The 22,953-nt window shown below is 45.2% G+C and overlaps 1 protein-coding gene across 1 annotated transcript in view; it reads right to left on the minus strand.

Annotated features, from left to right (window-relative positions):
* Positions 1–22,953, minus strand: part of LOC146858951 (uroplakin-3b-like protein 1) — a 266,907-nt gene that overhangs the window by 71,302 nt on the left and 172,652 nt on the right. The window contains exon 2 of the mRNA XM_085649602.1: positions 7,646–7,801. Coding sequence (XP_085505728.1) covers positions 7,646–7,801 — 156 coding nt within the window. The remainder of the gene's footprint in view (positions 1–7,645; positions 7,802–22,953) is intronic.

Raw genomic sequence — 22,953 nt, forward strand, 5'->3', positions numbered from 1 at the left:
GAGGAGCCTGGGGCCTAATGAGGCTTTTGGAGGGGGGCCCAACGGCTCCCTCCCTTTTTAAAATAATATGGCCCTGTGGGATGGGGTCCCTGGGGCCTAATGAGGCTTGGGGAGGGGCGCTGTGACGTTCTATACTTGATTGATTATTCCCTCATTAAACTCTACATAATTTTTTAACACATAGTGTAGCACCGATTTCATAGAGCCATTGCCCAGACTGCAATTTCAACACGTACAGCAACGTAAGTGCACTATGGTTGAGTCTCAGTGCCTCTTATATTTTCAGCATGTAAGTAAAAGGCATACACTTGCAACAGGCCACTGTCTGTGCTCCATTAACTGATAACGACAGGATTCTTCCTTCTCTCCACCGGGGATGTGATTCCAGTGGTATTAAGAGAATGTTTTTGGTAAAAATATAAGAACATTTGGAATGTTATCAGACTAATAGAGGCTCACTATGCACATTCTGCTGTCCAGAATCTACTCCCTGAAACCAGCTCTAGCTGGTGGATGGGGAGAAGCAGCCACATAATTTCATTTGGATTAGGATACACCCTGCTCTAATTAAATCCACTCCTCTCCCATCCTGTGTTACACCTGGTCTCAAAGGAAATGGAAACAACAGATTGGTCAGTCTGGTCGGCATACAACAAAACAACTTTGACAAGTTAATACTGATCTGATCTATGAGTGTTGGCTGCCCCTGTGTGGACAGTGTTGGAACTTCACAAACAGATCAAATGTATTTTATATGCCAAAATAATTAACTAGCATACGTCTAGAAATGTATGCTGAACTAAAATATTCTATAAAACCATTGTCAGAAGCGGTAACAGATAACAGAAAGTTCAGATGAAAAGGAGTGACAGCTGGCTCTCTGTTTACCCCAATTATGTTGTCACATCAGTTTTAGTCAAGGTAACTGGCCCATGTACATAATGCAGTTGCTCACCAGGTCTGATACACTCGTTTGTCTAACACTTCTTTTTTGGGTATGCCTGCCAAACTACATAATTATTGACTCCCCTATAAATGCATCAACATGCACCACAGACAGCTCTGGTTTTCATCACAGATGGTGCCTCATTATGATCTGGAAACGGTCACAGGAAACCCCACTCACTCCCAGGAATTTAATTCAGAGGTGGAACAAAGGTATGCTGCGAAAAGAGAAGATGGCTGAGGTTGGATGTGGGAAAGGCCTGGCCTGAGAGAAAACAAGCAGCCACTTTAGTCGGTCACCGTCACAATGTCTAAAGTTGATACTCAGGTGGGCAGGCAGACCGACCCTTAGGAAACATTATCGGGTGTTATTCGAATGGGCGATCCTGGGAGTGAGCGTCATCGGATTCATATGGATGCAGTGGTGCTGGCTCAGGCAACCTGGGCGAATCCTTGACTCCCTCAACATGTAAGACCACTGGTCTGTTATCACTTGGACGTACTCCAACTGACCATGGATATCAGGTATCACCTCACTAGGACCTAGAGACTAAATGCATTTCCACACCTATTCGGACCATTGTTTGGTAATCTCCAATTCACCCTGGGCATAGCGAAACCCGTATTTGCCAAGTGGGCGGACGCTGGGTGTAGAATGCCACGTGGCCTCTTCCAAAATGGCGAGCTCAAGGATGTCCCATGGTGCAAACACAATTACTCGCTTCAAGAGAGACACCGCATACACTACTTTCAGTTGCGACACTGGGCCCTTCATCCCCCAAACAAGCTCGGTCTACCAGACCTCTTGCACCATAGGAGAATCTCTCTGCCAAGTACAATAGCCTCAGGGGGCTCATCTCTAACATCTACACTTTACTGTCCGACGCATCACCCAACACAATGTGGTCCTAAATGGATAGTTGGGCATGTAGCCTGGGGCGTGATACAACTCCAAATTGTGGTCAGATATCCCAGTGTTAATCAAAGCGTGTGGAACAGAGAATTGATGTATACATTTATGATGCATTGCCACATAACACCAGTCTGGTTTAAGCAAGTGTACAGTTCTGCTTGGGATCATTGTTGGAGGGAATATCGGCAAAAGAAGGACAACATGCATGTGTGGTGATGATGCCCAAGATTGTCTTTGTTCGGAAAGAAATCCTCGCCACATTTGGTGCAGTGTTTAGTTAGAACCGGTGGTTTCCGGTGCTCAGTACCGGCACTTAATTGGTTTCTGGTGCCCAGCACCAGCAGTCTGCCACATGGTGGCGCTGCTCATCTAATTTACAGATGAGCAGAACAATGATTGTTTATGAATACAATATACATTAAAAATTACTAATACCTGCCTGCCCAGCCATTCCTTTAGCTTTGGGGACCTGAAATAATCTGAACTGTTGTACTTGCATGAGGGAGAGATGGTTAGTACTTGTTTTGGCAGCAATGACAAGGGCAGTGGGTGGTGCAAGCTGCAGTGGCCTCCTGGTCAGATCCCTGGCACTTATTATTTTACAAATTAAGCACTGATTAGGTGCGTCATAGGCTGTCTGATCACAGCAAACCCAGTAGTGATCATCCTGGGCATTTGACCCCTGGAGCTGAAATACATGTTGAAAGTAGGTCTGGGCGGAAAATTACGCTATGCTCGCGGAGTGTGCCTAGTTTGCGCAACTACGCGAATCGCACGTAGCACAGTGCAAAAATGCGTAGCGTTAATTTTTTGCTCGCTCGCGGTCCTCAACATCAAGTTGGCGACCACGAACGTGGAAAATAAACCTCCCGGCGAGATTCTCAATGCGGGGAGGGCAGGTTTCTCAGTGCGAGTGGTCGCGTATGCTCGCGACCGCGCGCGATGAGAAACTACCAGTCCGCGTTGAGAAAGCTGCCACTCGAGTGCAAATCTACTCGAGCGGCAGAAAACGACCGCTTGCACTGTACATGATGCCGTTCGCAATGATTGCACAGTGCGGACAAGCATCCGGCACTGTGCAATCATTGCAAACAGCATTTCCCTACCGCACTACGCAGTTCGCGTAGCTACGCGTAGTGTGCATAGTGCAAAGTGCACTTCACGTAGCTACGCCGGTATACAACGTTTACAACGCAACTTTTACACCGCACTACCATTACAACGAAACTGTAACAACGCGAAATCTGTTACAACGTATGCCATTACAACGCATGCCATTACAACGAAATGCACTAGATGGCGTGCTAACATTAGAAATAGTGTAGTTTTACTATCCAAACACCTTCCCTACTGCAACGTGGACTGGAGTTAGAATAGTAAATTATACATTTCTAATGTCAACACTCCATCTAGTGTACGTCGTTGTAAAAGCATGCGTTGTAAAGGCTTGCGTTGTAACAGATCTTGCGGTGTAAAAAATGCGTTGTAACGGCATGCGGTGTAAAAGCATGCGTTGTAACATCATACATCCAGCTACGCCTAGCGCGACTACGCGAACTACGCCCAGGGTTAGTTGAAAGGGGACTGGAGACTATAACACATATGATGCTGGCTGCAAAATAACTGATTGTATTCAAATGGACTCTGCTGGTGATTAAAGAATTTCCAGGGAAATTGTTGTCATTGCTGGCTGTGTAAAAACTAACATGGTCCCTTCTGGAAATGGACTATAAATGTGAAACCCAATGGCAATCACTGCTAGACTTCTTGTCGCAAAGAGGGCCCATTTTCGGCTGCCCCAGATCCTTGCGACCGCTACCTTTGTGAACATGAAGCATAAGAGACCAGTATTAGACTTTGTTGCTAGTTTGGAGCTCCTACCAATATGATATCCTGACTGCTCTGCCTATGTACCCCTATTCTTTTCCTTTGTCACTGTGTTTTCATTGGGGGTGTTATTTCAAACTGCTCATGGCTACCAGGGGCGAACGTATGGGCTATGTATTATTCATAGAGATGCCTAAGAATTTTGCATGTGCGTTCGATGAAAGCAAATAAAATACTGATGGAGGAAAAAAAGGTTATACCTGCCTATGAACGTTTAATTTATAGATCTAAGACTTCAAACAGGAAAAAAAACCATAAAAAATAAAGACAAAGAACTGTGACTATTGTCATGTCAGAGATATGTTGTTTTTCTGTATGGAGGAGGGAGATGTTATGTCATGAGGACACTAGGACCCTGAAAGACAGAGCCCCGCCAGGTCGACAGCCATGGCACTGAGCACCACTTCCTGTCCTTCATAGACCTCCAGCAGTTGGAGATAAGTGGGACTAGGACATTTTCTTACTTCTAGAGGACCAGGAGAAGCGGCTGAGGTTTGTCTAGGGAGTATGCAACCAAGACAGGCAAAAAAAAGTCACCCCCTCAGAGGTTTATTCTGCGCTGAAAATGGGTTCAGCAGGACCTTGTGGAAAAAGTATCCGGCCTCGAGTAGCCCTGGCCAGTTACAGATTTGAGCCTTCCCTACTGGTGGATTTTGAGAACCTAAACTGTGACTAAGTCCAAAGGTAAACCTTGGACTGGGCCGAGTCAGCAATTCTATCCCAGCAGCTAGGTGGTTTCAAACTCCAGCTTCGTCCCACTCTGAGCTTTTGGCACCAAAAGCAAATGCTTCAGCTCAGCTCAATGATGAGGTATACAACACCGAGGTGCCCTTACTGGCTTCAGCCTTCTATCTTGTCCTACTGGAGGACTTGATCAAAACAGTCGATTAAGTCAGTAACCCCTGACTCTGCAGTGCATCCGCCTGAGGACTTCTGTGTCTGATGGTTATCTGCCCCATTGAGGATGGGACAATTGTCAATAATTTTTCCTGTCCTTGCCTACAATGCAAGGTATGGCAGAAAAAGGAAGGGAAAATGTTAAGTAGCCCTCACATACAGGGATAAAAAAAAAACTCCATGAATTTTGTGGTCATTTCATTCCCACTTTAGGAGTTTGTTTTCTCTGAATGAATGAGATTGCAGAGCGATTGCTTTAAACGTAGCCCAGCTCGGCAACTTCACTGCTTTGAAGGGTGTCACCGCTCCGGCTGTGCTCCCGTTACACCAGACCGATCTTCCCAAGGAAGGCTGCCAGGGCCGGACTGGCCGTAACGGGCATTGTGCATTTCCCCAGTGGGCCAAAGGGGTGCGGGATGGTTTTGTGCCCATGGGGGCGCTTTTCTCACTGGGGGCCGGTTTTGCAGCAATACCATCTGTAAGAAAAGCAGGAGCGGTGCTTCTCGCTAGCCCTCCCCCTCCCCCGGCCCCGCTCCCAGGGCCAGTGGAGCACCCTGCCAGGGCTCGTTGCTGTTCCCAGTCCCGCCCTGAAGGCTGTCCTCCCTCTCCTAAGCTGTTGCAAAGGCCGTCCAATTGCTAAGGGCCCAAGAAGGCTCTGAGTCCCAAGGTAAAAACTTTGACCTGGTCAACCTGCTTGGGGCATCCAACCTTCTCTCCATTGTTATCCGCTGGAAAACATGTCTATGTCAGGGTCTGTGACTTTAAATGGTTGCTTTACTTTTCCTAAGCACTTTTATTGCATTGTTTTCTAGACTTAAAAATGATTGGTGCTGCTTGTCCCTAACATCATTTTCTCTGGGGAGTTGCCTCGTGCTTGCACCACAGCTACCAGGAGTTCAGCAGATTTTCACTGATATTTTTGTTGACACCTAACCAGCACGTGTTTATTAAGCTAGTAAGGTTCCCCTGATCTAAATTAATGGCCCACTTTATGAATGATATCACTAGAACGGTATCAAGTGAATTGAGGACCACTAAATGACATTTGACACAAATCAGTGGCAATAAGTGTGGCTTGAGAACAAGAAGGAGAATGAGAAATAAATGGCATTACATAAATGAGTGACGTGGCATAAATAAGAGACTTATAAGCACTCCAGCTAGAATTAAAGGTGCTCATGGAGTTGCTTACCAATGAGTAACTCCGGTTGCTGCTGCAAGGCACGCATTTCAATGTACAGTTTGGCTTTCAGAGGATGTGGCGATTCTCTTGCTGCACAAGGAGCTGGCCTTGCATGCAGGCTCAATCTACATCTTCCCCAAAAGCATCATGAGTCTTTTTTTTAAAACCATCTTTATTGAGTGTTGCAGTTAATACCTCTGTCAGGTTATGCCCAGCCATCAATCTAGCTGACCACTGTAGCTGAGCTGCAAGATAGTAGTGCACAAAAACTGGAGTCCCCGATCCGCAGCTGTCTGTGAGTAACTGTAATTTAGAAAGGGCGGCTCTGCGCCTGGCAGTATTCCAAATCAAATCAGCCAGCATTTCATCCAACATGTGGAGCCCCTTGTGGAGGATGCGAAGGCTAGGTTTGCAAAGTCATAGAGTAATCTCGGAAGCATCACCATCTTAGATAACGCGACCCGGCCCTGAAGAGGGAGAGGGAGCGACTTCCAAAAAGCATTTTTGGGCCGGAGAGTGGAGATGGCTCTCATTAAGTTGCCTTTAAAGACACCGGGAGCGGAGTGATATATATTAATGCCCAAGTATCTGAAGGTGTGGGGCTCCCATTCAATCTGCTGGTTATCTACCATGATATGGTCAGCAGGGCATTCCCGATCGATAGGAAACAGCCAGGTCATCGACCAGTGAACCCCCAGGCCGGAGGCGTTCTTGAAGTCGCGTCAGTTCCTGTGCTATGTCATTCAAACCATCTCATACATCCAGAAAATAGAGTAGAATAACATCGGCATACAGGTATACCATATGCGGTTCACCTTCCAGAGGAGTACCCCAGACCCGTCCCGAGTGGCGCTGTAGCTGTGCCAGACCCCAAAAGCAATGTGACGACTTTTAAAGCCTGTAAGCTCTTTTTGTGGTGAAAAAGCTGTAGCCTAATGCCTACATTTTTAGGGTTGTTAAGGTGTTGGCAAGTTCAGACATCCTTTTTTATCCTTCATGTGCTGGCCCTTTGTTCTTTGTGCAGCAGCTTTTGGAAAGCAAGGTACCCCTTACTCTGTCAGTGACCTGAGATGTCCCTTACAATCCTATTCCGTCATAATATACATGCTTTCCCTTTGACTATTTTTTTGGGGTTTGACCAGTAACGTATCTGTGTTTAACTCAGTGCGTAATTTTTAAAGCAATAAGTGCCAGGGCTCTCATTAGAGGCCACTGCAGCTTTGCCCCTGCCATGCTGCCAGTGATAGTAACAACACAACTAATAGCCATCACACTCCTTCAAGTGTGAGAATTTGGACTATTACAGGCCCCCAAAACTATAAGAATGGCTTGGGGGGCAGGTAATAGTAATTATAATGTACATTGAATTAATAATTGACTGTTGTTATGGTCATCTCTAAATTAGCCAGATAGCGCCACCTTGTGGCAGACAGTCACAAGTGCCGGTATTGTCAATGAAGTGCTGGTGCCCAGCACCAGAAACCACTGATTCAAATTAAGCACTGGTTTGACTGCATTCCCCTATACACATCAAGCATTTATGGCAATGGGGTAAAGAGATTAATCGTATTTTTAACACTCTTCCATTGGAGGCAGCTGATGTCATAGAGCTCCACCGGGGAATGGAAAGCCTGCCTAGTGTGCAAGGTCACCAGTACTCAGACTGACCACACATCACCCTCCCGGGTGTGCAACTGTAGCAAGTGTTTGTGCAAATAATCATGAGTAGAGAAGGTGGGCCATGATCAACAGGAAGGGAAGCAAGCAAATAAAACATGGCACATGTGGCTGATCATGAAAACTTCCCTTGCCGCATTTACCTTTGCTGGTCGCAACCACCAACCACACCATATCTTCTGGATCGACATCTGGTTCAATAAAGATACAATCAGGTGTCCCAAGGGCAAACGTGGTCCCAGTGAACTTCCCTTCCATAGTCTTTGTGGTAATTTGAGGTTTAAAATCAATCTGTGTCACTGGTAAAACAAAATTAAAGAAATCCAAATCAGTAAAGGAGGGTGCATCAAACCCTTCACTGCCCACGCCCTATGCTCAGCTCCCTGATGAGTGAAGATAATAATAGACTGCCTTCAAGCAACTCTCAGACCAGCCGCATGCGTAGGTCTTAGTATTACCAGTCATTCATTAGGAATTAAAGATGGGCGACTGTCATCATTTTCTCTTTTTCTAGCTTTAGGATCCTGTTCGCTGTACTAGACCAATGAACCTAAAGGGACAAAGTAGGTCAGGTTACTCACTTGCATGCAGAATGTCTCGCCTTTGGACCTAGATGATAGCTGCTTTCAAGCCACCCCTTGCGTTACTTGTTGGAGAATTCTTACCAGACCAAGATAGCTTACATGTCTACCTCAACCAGCAACCAACCCCTAGATTGACTCCGCCAAGATGACTTCATGTTCACTCCACCCACACCCAACAAGAGCCATTTGAGAGCTTCATAGCTGCTTTCAAGAAATCTAGAGGCACACTGAAGGTCTATCGAAGGATGAGTGTCTGTCTACTCTTTGCACAGTTCTAAATTTTCTGCATCACCTACACATCTAAGCACAGCACCAAACCAGAAGCAATAAGAATGGAGCACCCTCTGGCCTCACACATGACACCAACACTTTCCTCGTAGGAGAGACACTACCAACCACACATAATAGCCCAGCCTGGCATATCATGCAAGGAAATCACAGTACTTTCAGTCCACACCCGTGACTGTAATGAGACCTAGATATACTTTTCACAATACAAAACAATTGTATTGCCCAAAATCCACTTGCCAGCACTTGGGAACGCCTGCCAGATATCCAATTAGGGAACCTTCCCAAGGTAGCAATTCCAAAAAGACCTTAAGAAAACAGTACGTTCCTACCTTGCCTACTACCTACTGTACTACACAGATGTTACTATCTGAATGGACTACAATGTGATGACCTGTACATTCATTGTTACTTTACCCACTGCAGTGGCCAGTGTATTGACACACGATATAAAGAATATGAATAAATATATTTCTGATGTTTTCCACATTTCCTTCCAGAAACCCTACTGTCATCTGCCGGTGCTTGTGTACAATTCAAGCAGCGACTCCATTAAATGCCTATACACTTTTAATAGAATACACAACTTTGAAAGCTTCCTGTAGGAATGCCACATACTGTAGGACCAGGAATAGCATCTGCGCTCTTTTTGTTGGTTTTCATGTTATCCTGTGTTTTTTCTATGTCCATGGTTGTACCAGCCTTTAGAGATGAGGGGCTCCCAAAGTGAGACCACATTCCAAAGAGGAAGCTCCCTCTTCACAGGGTTATGGAGTAATAGTTTCAAAGACAATTAGAGTCACATGAATTTTCAACTGCAGCATGGGAGAAGAACAAATAGTCCCTACTAATAGTCGATTAACAACCACTATGGGACATCTATAGTACAGAACTGATGTTGCTGAATGCCGATCTTAGCAAAATAAGATATGTCTGGCAGGCCTATCAGAATCAGTAGCCACATAACTCATCATTAGGCATTATTTTCTTTCCGCAAAATGCACCCTCACATTCAAAATGGGCCAGAGGGTACCTTTTGTGCTAAACAAATGCAGAAGAACATGAACCGTAGCAGCCGCTTAGATTCACAAAATTTGTTGTTATTGTGCTCCTGCGATTTGGTTTTGTGCCAAATTATTTATAATTACGCTAAAGGCCATAATTGCATACTTTTTGGTAATTTTGCATCAAAAGAGTACAGTGAAATTAAAGAAATTACACTGGGTAATTAAAATGTTACCCATGCCTAACTCCAGTGACATATGATATCAATGATATCACTCTATCAAGATAACATTACGGCACTCAATGTTGAAATAATGTGGCACATGTATACAATCATATTTAATTAGACCCGGTAGTAATCTAGACAAGGTAAAACAATCAATAAAGAGCAATTGGGAAACAACAATAGTGTACTTTCTGATCTTCTCCCTAAGGTTTACTCTGATCGTCTAAATTTTCCTTTTGAATTCTCCACATACTTAGACAAATCTTGGTTGTGCCCTAAGCCCCAGCTGCTCTACAGGAGACTCCTGTCTAAAATGATGACTGACAAACTATCACACATCCTTAGCAGATCCCCTTTCTCTATCACTCCCTGTATCTCTTCCTCCACCGAGTCTTTCAATTCTTGGATTTCAGGTGCTCTTGGTTAGAATGGCGGCTCTTAGAAAAATGTTTCTTGACACCAGGAGCTCCATGGCAATCTGAGGAGCTCAAAATTTCCAAACGCCACTACAGAGCTCTGAAATGTTAATGACGCTGTTCCTACCATTCCAATTACACATTTTCTTATAGCATGCTGATTAAAAATATCAATGTAGGATTAGGGCAGCATGTACATCCTATTATCCTAGAAGTATTTGAAGCCTTTGCTAATTCTTTCTGTGAAATGTTAACTATTGTAAAAGGCTTCCTTTTGTCCCCTGGACTGCTGTATCTCTACCACACCCTCACTGATGTTTTATCAGGAGCTCTCCTCTTTCTTTTTCCCCAAAAAATCCACTCTGCACGCCAGTTTTCCTTCCCAGCCTCCCAATGATTTTGTGCTTGCCACCCTTGATATGATCCATATTATTAATAATACCTTATTTACTCAGTGTTCACACACAATCTAGTTAACAGTTTCTTTCTCTTCTTAAATCAACCAAGTCAGGACCCCCGTTGGACCCTTGCTGCCCTAGTATGGGAGCTCTAGCTCCCGAGGACATTGATTCATCTCTTACAGATCTTGGCAATCTCTACATATCCTCAGCTTTTTTTCTGGATTGCTGGAAGCAAGTTCAAGTGGCCCATCTTCTGAGCATTATTTCTGCTGACCTAAAATCTTAAGTAGCTACCACATCATGTCCTGTTTGCCTTTCCCAGCCAAGATCTTTAAAGAGCCATTAATAAGCAACTCATTCAATCTATAAAGGATAAATGTCTGCTTGACTATTCACAGTCAGACTTCCACCCATCACATAGTACAGAAACTGCCTTCGTCTTTGTGATTGGCAACCTCGAAATTCTTCTTGATCAAGGACATCCAGCCACCTTGTACTATTAAATATCTCCATTGAGGTTCACATAGTTTCTCATTTAACCTTGATCAACTCTCTTTTCAAACTGAACTGCTGCAAAACTGCACTCAATTGATAAGCTCCTTCCTTTCTCATAGATCTCAAGCCATCTTTCTCCAACCATACAGATCCATTGAGTCCCCTTTGAACTGTGGGGTACTCCAAGGGTTCTACCTAGCCTTAATATATTCAATGAATATATGTCTCCTCTTACTAAATTTATGCGATCCTTTGGTCTGGACACTATATTATAAGAAGATGGTACCCAGATCATCATTTCTATCACAAGAAGCAAGCTCAGGTACAGTCCAAGTTCTGCTCCTGTGTGAATTCAGTTATTGCCTGGATGCAAAATAATTGCCTTAAACTCTACAGACTCAAGAAGAAAGTTCTCCTGTTTGGACACCAGTGTGATGGTTGGCGCACCAGCGTTTATCGCTGGTGCGCGCTACACCATGACCGCCCCTGCACTCACGCCGTCCGCGCCACACAGCAATTACAGAGTGTGCCTGTCATTTCTGCAGCCCGCTAATTAGGCCGCGCGATCCTTGGTGACGGGAGGAAGGCCCCCCGTGATTGTAACATTGGCGACGAAGGAAGGGAGCAACACACGCTGTTTCTGCCCTGCTTCAGAGGGTAACAGCCTACACCCTGCTTGACTCAGCCCAGTTGCAAGCAGCCCTTCCTGGTCACAGTTTCAGATAAGGCTGCCCCACCCCCCCTACCTGCCACAGAAGCTTCTGGAAGTCTCCGGCCCCACACCACGACGGGGCAAACTGCAGACGTCCAGAAGGAGCCAAAGGGCACTGCACTGGCCCACGCCAGCCCGGTGAGTGACACACCACTGAAAGCACGCAAGCCCTCACGATTTCCAGCTTGTGCGCCAATGCCTACACGCCTAGGCCCACCACAAGACACCAGCATCCTTGGCAGGCCACCCCTCTGCACCTACGTTTAGTGTAATGGGAGAGCAGGATAACGCCGCCCAGGCCCTTGCGCCAGCAGCTCCCCACCACCCACCCTCAGGAGTCCTGCCCCCATTCAGTGAGTCGGCGGACCCCTCCATGGCTGCGCCACGGTGGCAGACCTGGCTAGGTCGCTTAGAAAATTACTTCATCGCCACGAGGGAGAAGGATGGCGCAGTTAAACGCTTGTTGCTACTCCACTATGCAGGAGAGGTCCCCCTGACGACTACGCGGAGGTAGTCACAGGCCTAAATGCCCACTTTGACCCACAAATGAACCCGGACTTCAAACATTTTAAGCTCCGGCAAGCCAAGCAGAGAGAGGGCAAGTCAGTAGACGATTTTCACGCATGACTCCGGGAACTAACCACCACCCATGTCGCGGGAGACAGAGCCGCAGAGGAAATCAGAGCCCAGCTGATCCTTGGAATTCACAGCAAAGTTCTACGTGGCCTCATACTCAGGCAACCGAACATCCTGATGAATGACATCCTTGTACTGGCACGATCCCACGATCTGTCGGCGGCGCGAGCAGAGGAAATGGACATGGCGCTGGTGCTAGGGGCGGAGAAAGGCATCGCAGTCAAAATGGAGAAAGCTGACGCAGTCAGGACACAAAACAGGACCTACAGACCTCGTGATCGCCAGCCACAACCCCCAAAGAATCAATGTGGGTACTGTGGGTACGAAGACCACCCCACACAGGCATGCCCGGCACAAGGAAAGACCTGCACCAACTGCGGCATCGCGAACCACTTCGCGTCAGTATGCAGAAAGAAAACGCAGCGCAGAGAAGGGAACAGACCAAAACACATGAGGAAGATGGTCAGGCAACTATCACAAGTTTCGCTTGCATCACAGCCCGAAGGGAAGAAGAGGGAACCGACAACCTACCAACAAGACGAGTCCACGTCAGAGGACGAAGGAGAAACATACTTGATCTCGTTTACCCGGGCCCTGAAGAGCCGGAGGCGACCCCAACCCCGCTGCACAGTACAGGTTGCAGGGACAGACGTCAACGCGGTAATCGACACCGGTGCCTCAGTAACGGTAATGGGAATCCAGCAGTACAACAAATTAAGACCCAGACCAGAGCTGAGACCGTCGAAAGCACAGATCTTTGCATACGGAAGTGACTCACCACTACCCCTCCGAGGTAAGATGACTGTGCGAGTGCGGTCAGAAGATGTCGAGATCACCATTGAGATTCACGTCATCAATCAAGAAGTGGACACGCTGCTCAGTAGCCATGCGGCTGAAGATCTGGGTTTGGTGATGTTTGCTGAAAGGATACAAGCAGACCAGACGGAAGAACTACTGAACCAGTTCGAAGACCTGTTCAAAGGACTAGGGAAGATAAAGAGAGCCCCCATCTGCCTGCACATAGAACCGACCGTCCCGCCAACAGCCCTACGACACCGGTGGATCCAGTTTCACCTACGGCCTCTGGTAGAGGAAGAATTACAGAAACTCGAGGATCAAGGGGTCATAGAGAAGGTATCCGGGCCCACGCCATGGGTATCACCCAAGGTGATTGCAGAAAAACCTCCCCAACCAGGGAAGATTAGACTCTGCATTGACACGGACTATCACCAATTAGCCCTTTCCAGATACAGCCGGTACATCACCACGTTCAGCATGCACCTAGGTCTCCGGAGGTACAAGCGACTGAATTTCGGAATATCCTCTGCCGTGGGAATATTCCAGAACGCTGTCAAAGAGATCCTGGTAGGGCTACCGGGCGTCCTCAACGTAAGTGATGACATACTCATCCACTCCAAGGCAGTGGAAGAACACTATTGGCACATGAGAGCCACCCTAAAGAGACACCTAGACCACGGCGTCACCCTCCACAGAGAGAAGTGTCTGCTGTTCCAACAAAAGATGGAATTTTTCGGATACACCTTCATCCAAAAAGGCATACAAGTCAACCCACGGAAATCACAAGTGATCAAGACAGCAGCTGCCCCACTCTCCGTGGCGGAAGTACGCAGCTTCCTGGGAATGGCCACGTACTGTGGACGCTTCATTCCGGACCGAGCAACTCTAGCAGAGCCTCTCTGAAACCTCACCAAGACAGACGCCATGTGGCAGTGGGGTCCGGCTGAAGAGACAGCATTCCAAGCAGTCAAGAAAGCCCTCCTCGACCACAACACGCTGGTATACTTTGACCAGGCAAAGAAGACAGAAATATTGGTAGATGACAGCCCCGTAGGCCATGGGGCTGTCCTCACCTAGGAACAAGAGCCAGGACGATGGACTGCCTTAGCGTACGCCAGCAAAGCGCTATCCCCAACTGAAAAGCAAAACTCTCAAATCGAGAGCGAGGCTCTGGCCATCCGATGGGAATGCAGACATTTCCACCTCTACATATGCGGACACCCTTTTACTGTGGTCACGGATCACCAACTGCTAATACCTCTCTTCAAAGGCTCAGTGTCCCACCCGCCGCCACGCATTGAAAGATGGGCTATCGGGCTTCAGCACTACGACATGGATGTTGTATACCGGCCCGGAGCCAAGAACCCGGCTGATTTCCTGTCCCGATACCCAGGCATAACAGGAGAAAGTGACGAAGAACCCAGCAACAATTACACTGAGGCACACCTAGACATGATCGCGACACTGACGTGTCCCCGGGCACTGACGCTCGAAGAAGTGGCTGCCGCCTTGGAACAAGCCCCAGTTATAGTCAAAGTCTGAGAAACCATCCAAAGAGGGCTGTGGTGCCAATTTCTGCAAGCTGCAAACAATTGGTCAAGCCCAGAGAAAGAGAGACTGATGAACATGTGGAGAGTCCGAAACTAACTAAGCCTCACCCAAGGGGGTATTCTCCTCAGAGGACCTCGTATCGTCATCCCGGCATCCCTACAGGTACACGCGACGTGGAGAAAATGAAGCTCGAATGAGAGAGAAGGTCTGGTTCCCAGGGATGGACACTCAAGTAGAAGAGACAGTCCGGAGGTGCCCATCCTGCCAACTGACGAGCGGAGTAGAATGACCAGCACCCATACTCACCGAGGAGCATGGCCGGCGACCCTGGGGAAAAGTAAGCGTGGATTTTGGGAGCTTCCATGACGGGCGCGTCACGTTAGCTCTCATTGACAGCTACTCAAAGTACCGAGTAGTAGAAGTTGTACAGTCTACCGCCTTCCTGCATGTTGGCCCAGCTCTGGAGAAGATATTCCGCCTGTTTGGATGTCCAGATGAACTTCGCAGTGACAATGGGCCCCCGTTCCAAGGACACGAGTTCCGTGAATTAATGCACCACCACGATATCCAGCACCTGGGCATCACCCCACAATAGCCCAAGCCAATGGGGAAGTGGAACGCCTCATGAGGACAATAAACAAAACCCTCTGCATCGCACTGGCAGAGCAAAACAACCCAGAACATGAACTGCAAAGGTTCCTGTGGGAGTACCGAAGCACGCCGCACTGCTCAACACGCCAAGCGCTCTGGGCGCTAATGTTTCACGGCACCCGCTGAGACGGCCTCCCCACCATGCCCGGGTGGTCTCCCCCCCATTTGACGAAAGAAGCGCCTTCCAGAGGAGGGAACAGCGCAACACCACTGCTAGCCAAGTTCGAAGAGCTGCATTTTGCCAGTTACAGCAAGGGGACACAGTCATCATGAAAGACAGGAGACCAGGAGGGAAATTCCGGACCAGGTATGAACAGGGGTATAGGACAGTGACCATGGTGACTGTCGAGAAGGCCGGGGAAACAGTGACTCGCAACATCTCCTGGTTCAAACGGCTGGATAGGCCTCAGCCCACCCCTACTGTCGCAGACCCCGCCGAGGAGGCTGAGGCTGGACAAGGTGAACCCCAGGCAGCTGACGGCCACCGGCCTGAAGTGATCCCGATGCCAGCAAGTCCGGAAGACCCTACCTCTGGGACCCAGCACACCAGTACCTGCCCCCACCACCGGCCGGGGCCCTGCCAGGTACACCCTAAGGGGATACCCTCCGCCGAGCACTCGCCTGAGAGACTTCACCTGCCAAGTAAGTGGACCATGAGACTTTTGAGATCCAGTCAAGGACTGAGTTGAGATGGGATGTGACGGTTGGCGCACCAGCGTTTATCGCTGGTGCGCACTACACCGTGACCGCCCCTGCGCTCATGCCGGCTGGCGTGAGCGTGTATATAAAATAAAGATGGGCAGAGCCGGCAGGCAGTCCCCACCACACAGCAATTATCGAGTGTGCCTGTCATTTCTGCAGCGCGCTAATTAGGCCGTGCGATCCTTGGTGACGGAAGGGAGGCCCCCCCTGTGATTGTAACAACCAGCACTCAGTCTGCTTTTTCTCATGTTAGCCAACAGATTTGGGTAATCCCTCCACCCTGGTTTCCTCCGTCAAAAAACGTTGGTATGTTTTTGATCATCATCGTTATGATACTGATCAATCATGTTTCCAAGACCTGCTTTACTCTTTTATGAATGCTCAAGAAGATTCTTCTACTATTGACCCACAAAATGGAGGTTCACTCATTTATGACCTTGCGCCTTTATTACGAAACTTCTATCTGTGATTTTCATATTAACTTATACACCAAAATGAGATCAACCAAAATACTGCAGCATGACTCATCCTGAACATTAAATCAAAGGAGTGGCCTAGTGTAAGAACCAGGACTCAAGCATGCACAACGATTATGTTATACTTCAATGATTCGTATCTGAATCTTGTTTCTGCAGTTATAAATCTATAACATTTATTATACATTTAACAATTAATGCAACATTTTCATCACAATAATATTGCATATTCATACTGTAGATGATTACTACATAACAGTTGCTAAACAATCACTTCTATTCAATTGTGATGTTCTTTGCGTTTCGCCCAATGCATTTCGGGACTGAAAGTCCCTTCGTCAGGGGCAACAACCTGTAGATAAAACATAATATAAGCATTCGTATGCCAAAACAGCGTTATATATATATAGCTACAACAAAACTTTTTTTGTGGTGTTACATTTTTTGAAAATTGAAGAGTGCACAATTCACGACAAGCAAAGTAAAAGTTCATATGGATGTGATGCATCAGATGTAGTTATTGCCAGTGGCCTAAATGTGTGTTCAGAAAGCAATAGTCTCTGTGCCAAAATTGGGTCTATCAGTAATATGAATCCAGTAAGTCAAAGAACCTTCCAAGGACTTCCACCTCACCCAATGTGAAGTGAATCACATCACACCACACCAAAATAACATCACACTTACACTGCCTGACTTCCAATTTCGTCATAAGAGTCCCACCGAGTCGAAGTGACCTGTAACATTAAATCTCATGCTCATTTACGTCAAAGATACCAAGTGCTAAAACCATCGGTTTACACTGACTGAAACATACCTTCCTTCCAAATGACCAGCATGTTACCAACGGATGTATCTGAAATATTAGGAATCTCCGTTAGTTACACAATTATCTGTAATCCTATACCTACTATCTAACCCTTTTCTCTATGACTCTTACCAGGCAAAAACCGAAATGGTCGGCAAAACGATCAACCAGTGTACAGCAGGATACAACGACGCCTTCACTGTGTTAGTAGAAAGAAATCAGGTGACTAACTTTCCGCATGACCGGATTCGTTAAATTAACGTAATCGCCATCTTAGAACGCGTTAAATTAACATAGTTGCCATCTTGGAACGTATATAAAGCTATGTATGTTTAGTGATCAAAGACCATACCGAATAACATAATCGATTAATCATATCGTCAAAGTCGGTAAACTCTTCTTTATATACGATGTAATTAAATCCAAGGCTGTCAACCCGACAATATCAATGAACAGCAAACCAATGATTAACAATGCCTACACAGCGTTCGTTAAGAAAACATTTGATCGTTGTGTCCCATGTAACTAAATTAGGTACGAAAGCAGTCGCCATCTTCAAACGCGTCAAACCTCTATAGAGTCAAGTATATGAGCGGATACTAATCTCGTCAACGCGAGATCAATTTCCTGTGGGGTAATGAATGAAGTATATTCACATACAGTGATGCTACCTACACCGTTATATAACATTCAGTGCTCGTTTGAGATCAAATAAGTTCATGTCAAACGAAAAGGTCAAACACAAAGGTGGTGTTCAAAAGATAGAATAGCAGAATACATTCTTATGGCTATGTAATCATACAGCATCAGATATTCATATGTGCAATGTTACCTCTGTGTGTTAATGCAATGTTGTCAATAAAGTTTTGTGTGTTGTAAAATGTCTCTATAAAAAACATGCCATCTTGAATTTATCATTAAGCCCTGCGGGGACATGTGTATTCGATCTTTTATCCAGAATGCTTCTCTTTGTAGAAGTCTTTTGGAATTATTGTTGCCTTCTATTTTTAATGTCTGTTCAATAATTTGAAATTTGAGTTGAGAAATATTATGATGTACCGTATTCCAATGATTTGCTATACTGGAATTTAAATTTTTATTCCTGATGGTACTGTTCCGTTAAATGGGTCTTCATTTTCCTTTCTGTTCTACCTACATATAGTAAGACGCAGAGACATTTTATTGTGTAAACCACATTAGATGAATTGCAATCCAACAGCTGTGATAACTTAATTTTTTCACCCGACATTCGGTGAGTAAGTGTATTGCCTAGTATTGCATTGTTACAATGGATACAATTATGGCATTTAATAGTGCCTCCTTTGGTAGTTTTTTTCAAAGGTGTTCCTTTTGATAGTATTTCTTTGAGATTCTTTCCTCGTGTGAATGCATACAGTGGTTTATCTTGGAATAACCCATGGAAGTCAGTCTCCTCTGCTAATAGTTTCCATCGTCTGTTGATTATACTCTTGATTTGATGTGATACTGTTGAGTATTTAGATACGAAAACCATTCTGGTAATTGTATGCTTGCTTCGTTTTTCCAGTAGTTTTTGTCTCGGCTGTACCATTGCTCTTGTCTTTAATTCATTAAGTAGACCTGCTGGATATCCTCTTGCAATGTAATCATTTCCTTGTGTAGTGATGGTGTCAGTACAAATGTTTACTTCTGACTTAATCCGTTTGGTACATAAGAATTGAGAATATGGTAAATTCCTTATCAAAGAGGGGGGATTGAAGCTCTGGAAAAGCAAAGAGTTGTTACGATTAGTAGGTTTTTGTATAATCTAGTACAAATTTTTCCTTCAATGATGTCTATCCAGACGTCTAAGAATGCTAAGCACTTTTTTTGATTGTGTGGGTATATTGAATTCTAGGATCATGTTGATTAAGAATGTCGATGTTTTCAGCCAATTCGTCCTGTGAAAAATGTTGCATTAATTGTTAAAGGTATAATAAATGTTATAGATTTATAACTGCAGAAACAAGATTCAGATACGAATCATTGAAGTATAACATAATCATTGTGCATGCTTGAGTCCTGGTTCTTACACTAGGCCACTCCTTTGATTTTCTACACATGCAAGGCAAGCATATGGCAAGCATAGCACACAAAAGAAGTGAAATTGATAGTTATATATTTAAAAAAAAAATCCTAAAACCTGGAGTGCAAAATCTCCTCCACAACTCATCCTGAATATTCCCATTACTGCTTTCAGTCACATCCCATCTTCATGAACTCCACTGGCTATCGATCTAACAATGTTGTAAATTCAAAGCGATTTGCTTGGTTCACAGACCAGTCTATAATGAAGGTCCCAACTATTTCACTGACAAATTCTGACCTTACTGTCCAGTGTGCAACCTTCAGTCCATTTTGTCAAAACCTGGTCTCCAATATTAAGAAGACTCATTCGGATGCTTGCTCTCTTTTTTTCCTTGCTTCAGAACTTTAGCTCACCCTTCTGCTTTCTTTTAAAGTTATCCCTTACCCTAAGGTATTTACAAGGAAAATCAAAACTCATCTTTTTCTGTAGCTGCTGTGTCTTTCCTCTTTCCCCCTTCTTTTCCTTTATTAGCTTGAGGATGCCCTTTGGGGTATTTGCTGTGCTCTACATGATTAGGATATGATTAGGAGCACAATCCATAAGTCTCACAACAGACATGCAAATCGTAATTTGCATCCCAAATTAAATGATCACAAACTCACCATTAATGAAAAAGTTGCTATTATAAATGTTATAAATCATTTTACAGGTGAGATTACATATGATATTAACCTTGCCACTTTCACATTTCACTTTCAGTTGTTATTTATTGGTATAAATATTGTGAAGTAATGTGTAGTGTGGCTTGGCAATGGGTCCTGATCTCCGACAAGCCCTGCGCCCAACACGTCTTGGGTGGCTAACCATGTAGTACATGGCCGTGTGCAGCGGGATTGCCCTCAGGGCCTGACCTCCAGGACTTAGGATATTTGCAATGGCGTTGGCCGCATCCAACTCCCTGTGGGCAACCAATCGCAGCTGGGCACAACCATCTGCCATCCGCAGAGAGGGGCAGTTTAACCACAGGGCATAGCCTCCAGGCCTGTCTTGCGGCAAACCATATGCCGACTGCCAAAACATGGCCTATTGGCTTGCACAGCAGGAATTAGCTGAAAGTCCTGGCCTCAGTTCGTCAAGACTTGTGCCCAACTCACCACAGGCTGCCAACTCTCACAGCCTTCAGCTGTGTGCAGAAGGGTTAGCTGCAGGGTCTTTCCTCTGGACAGCCACTGCTCTGCACTGCCTTCTGCCGTGCACTGCAGGGGGTTGGCTGCAGGGCCTGGACTGCAGCCAGGCTCTACTCCTAGCTTGCCAAATGAGGCCAACCTCCCCATGTGTACCCATTGACCAAACATAGAATTTGTGCTTTAAATACTTTATTTTTTTTAATTTTTAGAATGTGCAGAACCTATGCTGGGTCTACGAATTCTGAAGCCTAGTGGGATCTGCAACCCTGGGAAGGTCTGGGAACAGCAATTCTAGCATAGGCTTTGTAAATCCTTCAATAACAATAATAATTTTTTTACTTTATATTTTACCATTGTGGAGCCCTTTTTGCTTCCTTCCTCCCCAACTGCCCCAGAGGGCCTAGGGTTAGGTTAAAGTCACCCTGCAACCTTGGGCTCTTCTTTGTGTTTTTCCCATCATTATGCTCAATGCACTATGTTGGGTAATAGCGACCATAACAGAAATGTTTATGCGATGGAAACAAATCAAGTCAAGTCTGTAATGCATGAGGGCAGGAAAGCTCCCTATTCCATGGTTTCGTGACTACATTAAGAGTCCAGGAATTAATGGTCCAGATGTCTCTAAAATGTAGTCTCTTAATGCCCAACCCAAGCATGATTTTAGCACCAATTTCTCAAAAATCACTGAATGGATTTACACCAACCCAACAAAGCCACACTCCTTGAACAGTTCTACCTTCTTGCCAAATTTAGTGCAATTCAATTCAGCTGATTTTTCTGCATTGAAGAGCAAAAAAGTTGGAAGTTAAAATTGTAAATTCCACTTTTGGGACCTCTTTTCTTCTTTTTTCAGATTTTGCTTATCTTGGTAGTTTAAAGTTGTGATTTCCATTAATCTCATTTTAACTTTATATCAAAAGTGATTGCTTGATTAAGCATTTCAAAATATTTTATTACTGGCACGTAGCAAATAGTGATCTTTACCTAAATCAGGTTCTTAGTGTGGTGGGAAAAAAACATTTACATCAAATGGGAGGTGCTATGAGGAAGCCGCAATCCCAGGGAAGTGCTGTGTGGCAATGGAAGATGTGCAAACTGGGGGAAATTGTGAAAACAGGGATATGGTTAGGCAAGAAACCCCTTGTAGGATGTACAGGAAGATGCATATCTAGCCTTTGACCAGGCCCTGTGTCCAATCCCCGCTGTGCATTCTGAAGGGCATGCACAGCACCAAATGGATACATGCCAGGTAAATACAGAATGTCATAAGAAAACCTTAGAAACTAAAATTAAAGGTTTTGTTTGAGCAATCACATATCCCAAAAAAGCCCTGAAATGTACTATGGTATGCAACTCACAATGCATACCAGAATCACACTCTCCACTATGCTCAATACAACACCTTGCCAATGGCACACTAAAGCAGGTGGTCCGTGTTAAGGCATGCATTATGTGTTGCATATCATATCTCGTGGTTTTCAGGACTCTTCAGGTTTGCTTTTGCTGAACCATAACTAACCTTTAACTGTGTTTGTTCAGTAAATGAACACACACCTATATGTGTATGTATATATGTATATATATATATTCACAGAAAAAACCATAGGTTTCAGGCACGTTATAGTTAGGAATTAGCATTTAAAAAACCTCAGAAATTCACTGAAAAAACCATAGGTTTCAGGGGTGTTATAGTTAGCTGGACTTTTCACTTGTACAAAACCATTGAAATTCCCCCGTTATAGTTAGTTCAGCTAACTATAACTCGCGCGCCCGCAATGCACTGCTGATGACGTCACATATTACATCACTCATGACATGGTCAGTGACATCACTCATGACATCACTGATGACATCTCAAATGACATCACTGATGACATCACTGATGACATCATCCTTGTGATAGAGTGGCAGACCTCCTCTCACCCTAATATAACCTTTGATACACACATTCAAAAATAGAGACTAAAATTTTCAATTTATTTTAATTTTTTAAGAAGGGGGGCTGTGTGGTTCCCCCTCTTATTCTAATTTATTGGCCCTGATGACCCCATCCCCCAGGGCCTGTCTCCTAATTATATTTCTTTGACCCCAATCCCTAGGGCCGGCCACTGTTTTTTATTATTTTAAAAAAATATTTATTTATAGACACACCTAGGACATGCTGGACAAACCGTACGTACCTATCACCATGACGATTTGCGGGATATTCATTAAAAGGCGACTATGCATGCAATGAATCCACGTGGAATGTATTTACACCACTAGTGAAGCTCTGACATGTCTGATGCCCTACCGTGCCTAATCCCGGTAGACACCCTTGTCGTTTATTAATACAAACATGGGTAGCTATTGACGGGCACATTTAATACACATGCACACCAAGCCATTCAAAGGGGATTCGACAAAAATTCGACCAAAACTATGCAAGAAACCCCCCTCACGGTTAATAAAACACACATCCACTGCCGGAT

This window comes from Triturus cristatus, chromosome 3_2 (assembly GCF_964204655.1).
Source record: "Triturus cristatus chromosome 3_2, aTriCri1.1, whole genome shotgun sequence".
Lineage (NCBI taxonomy): Eukaryota > Metazoa > Chordata > Amphibia > Caudata > Salamandridae > Triturus > Triturus cristatus.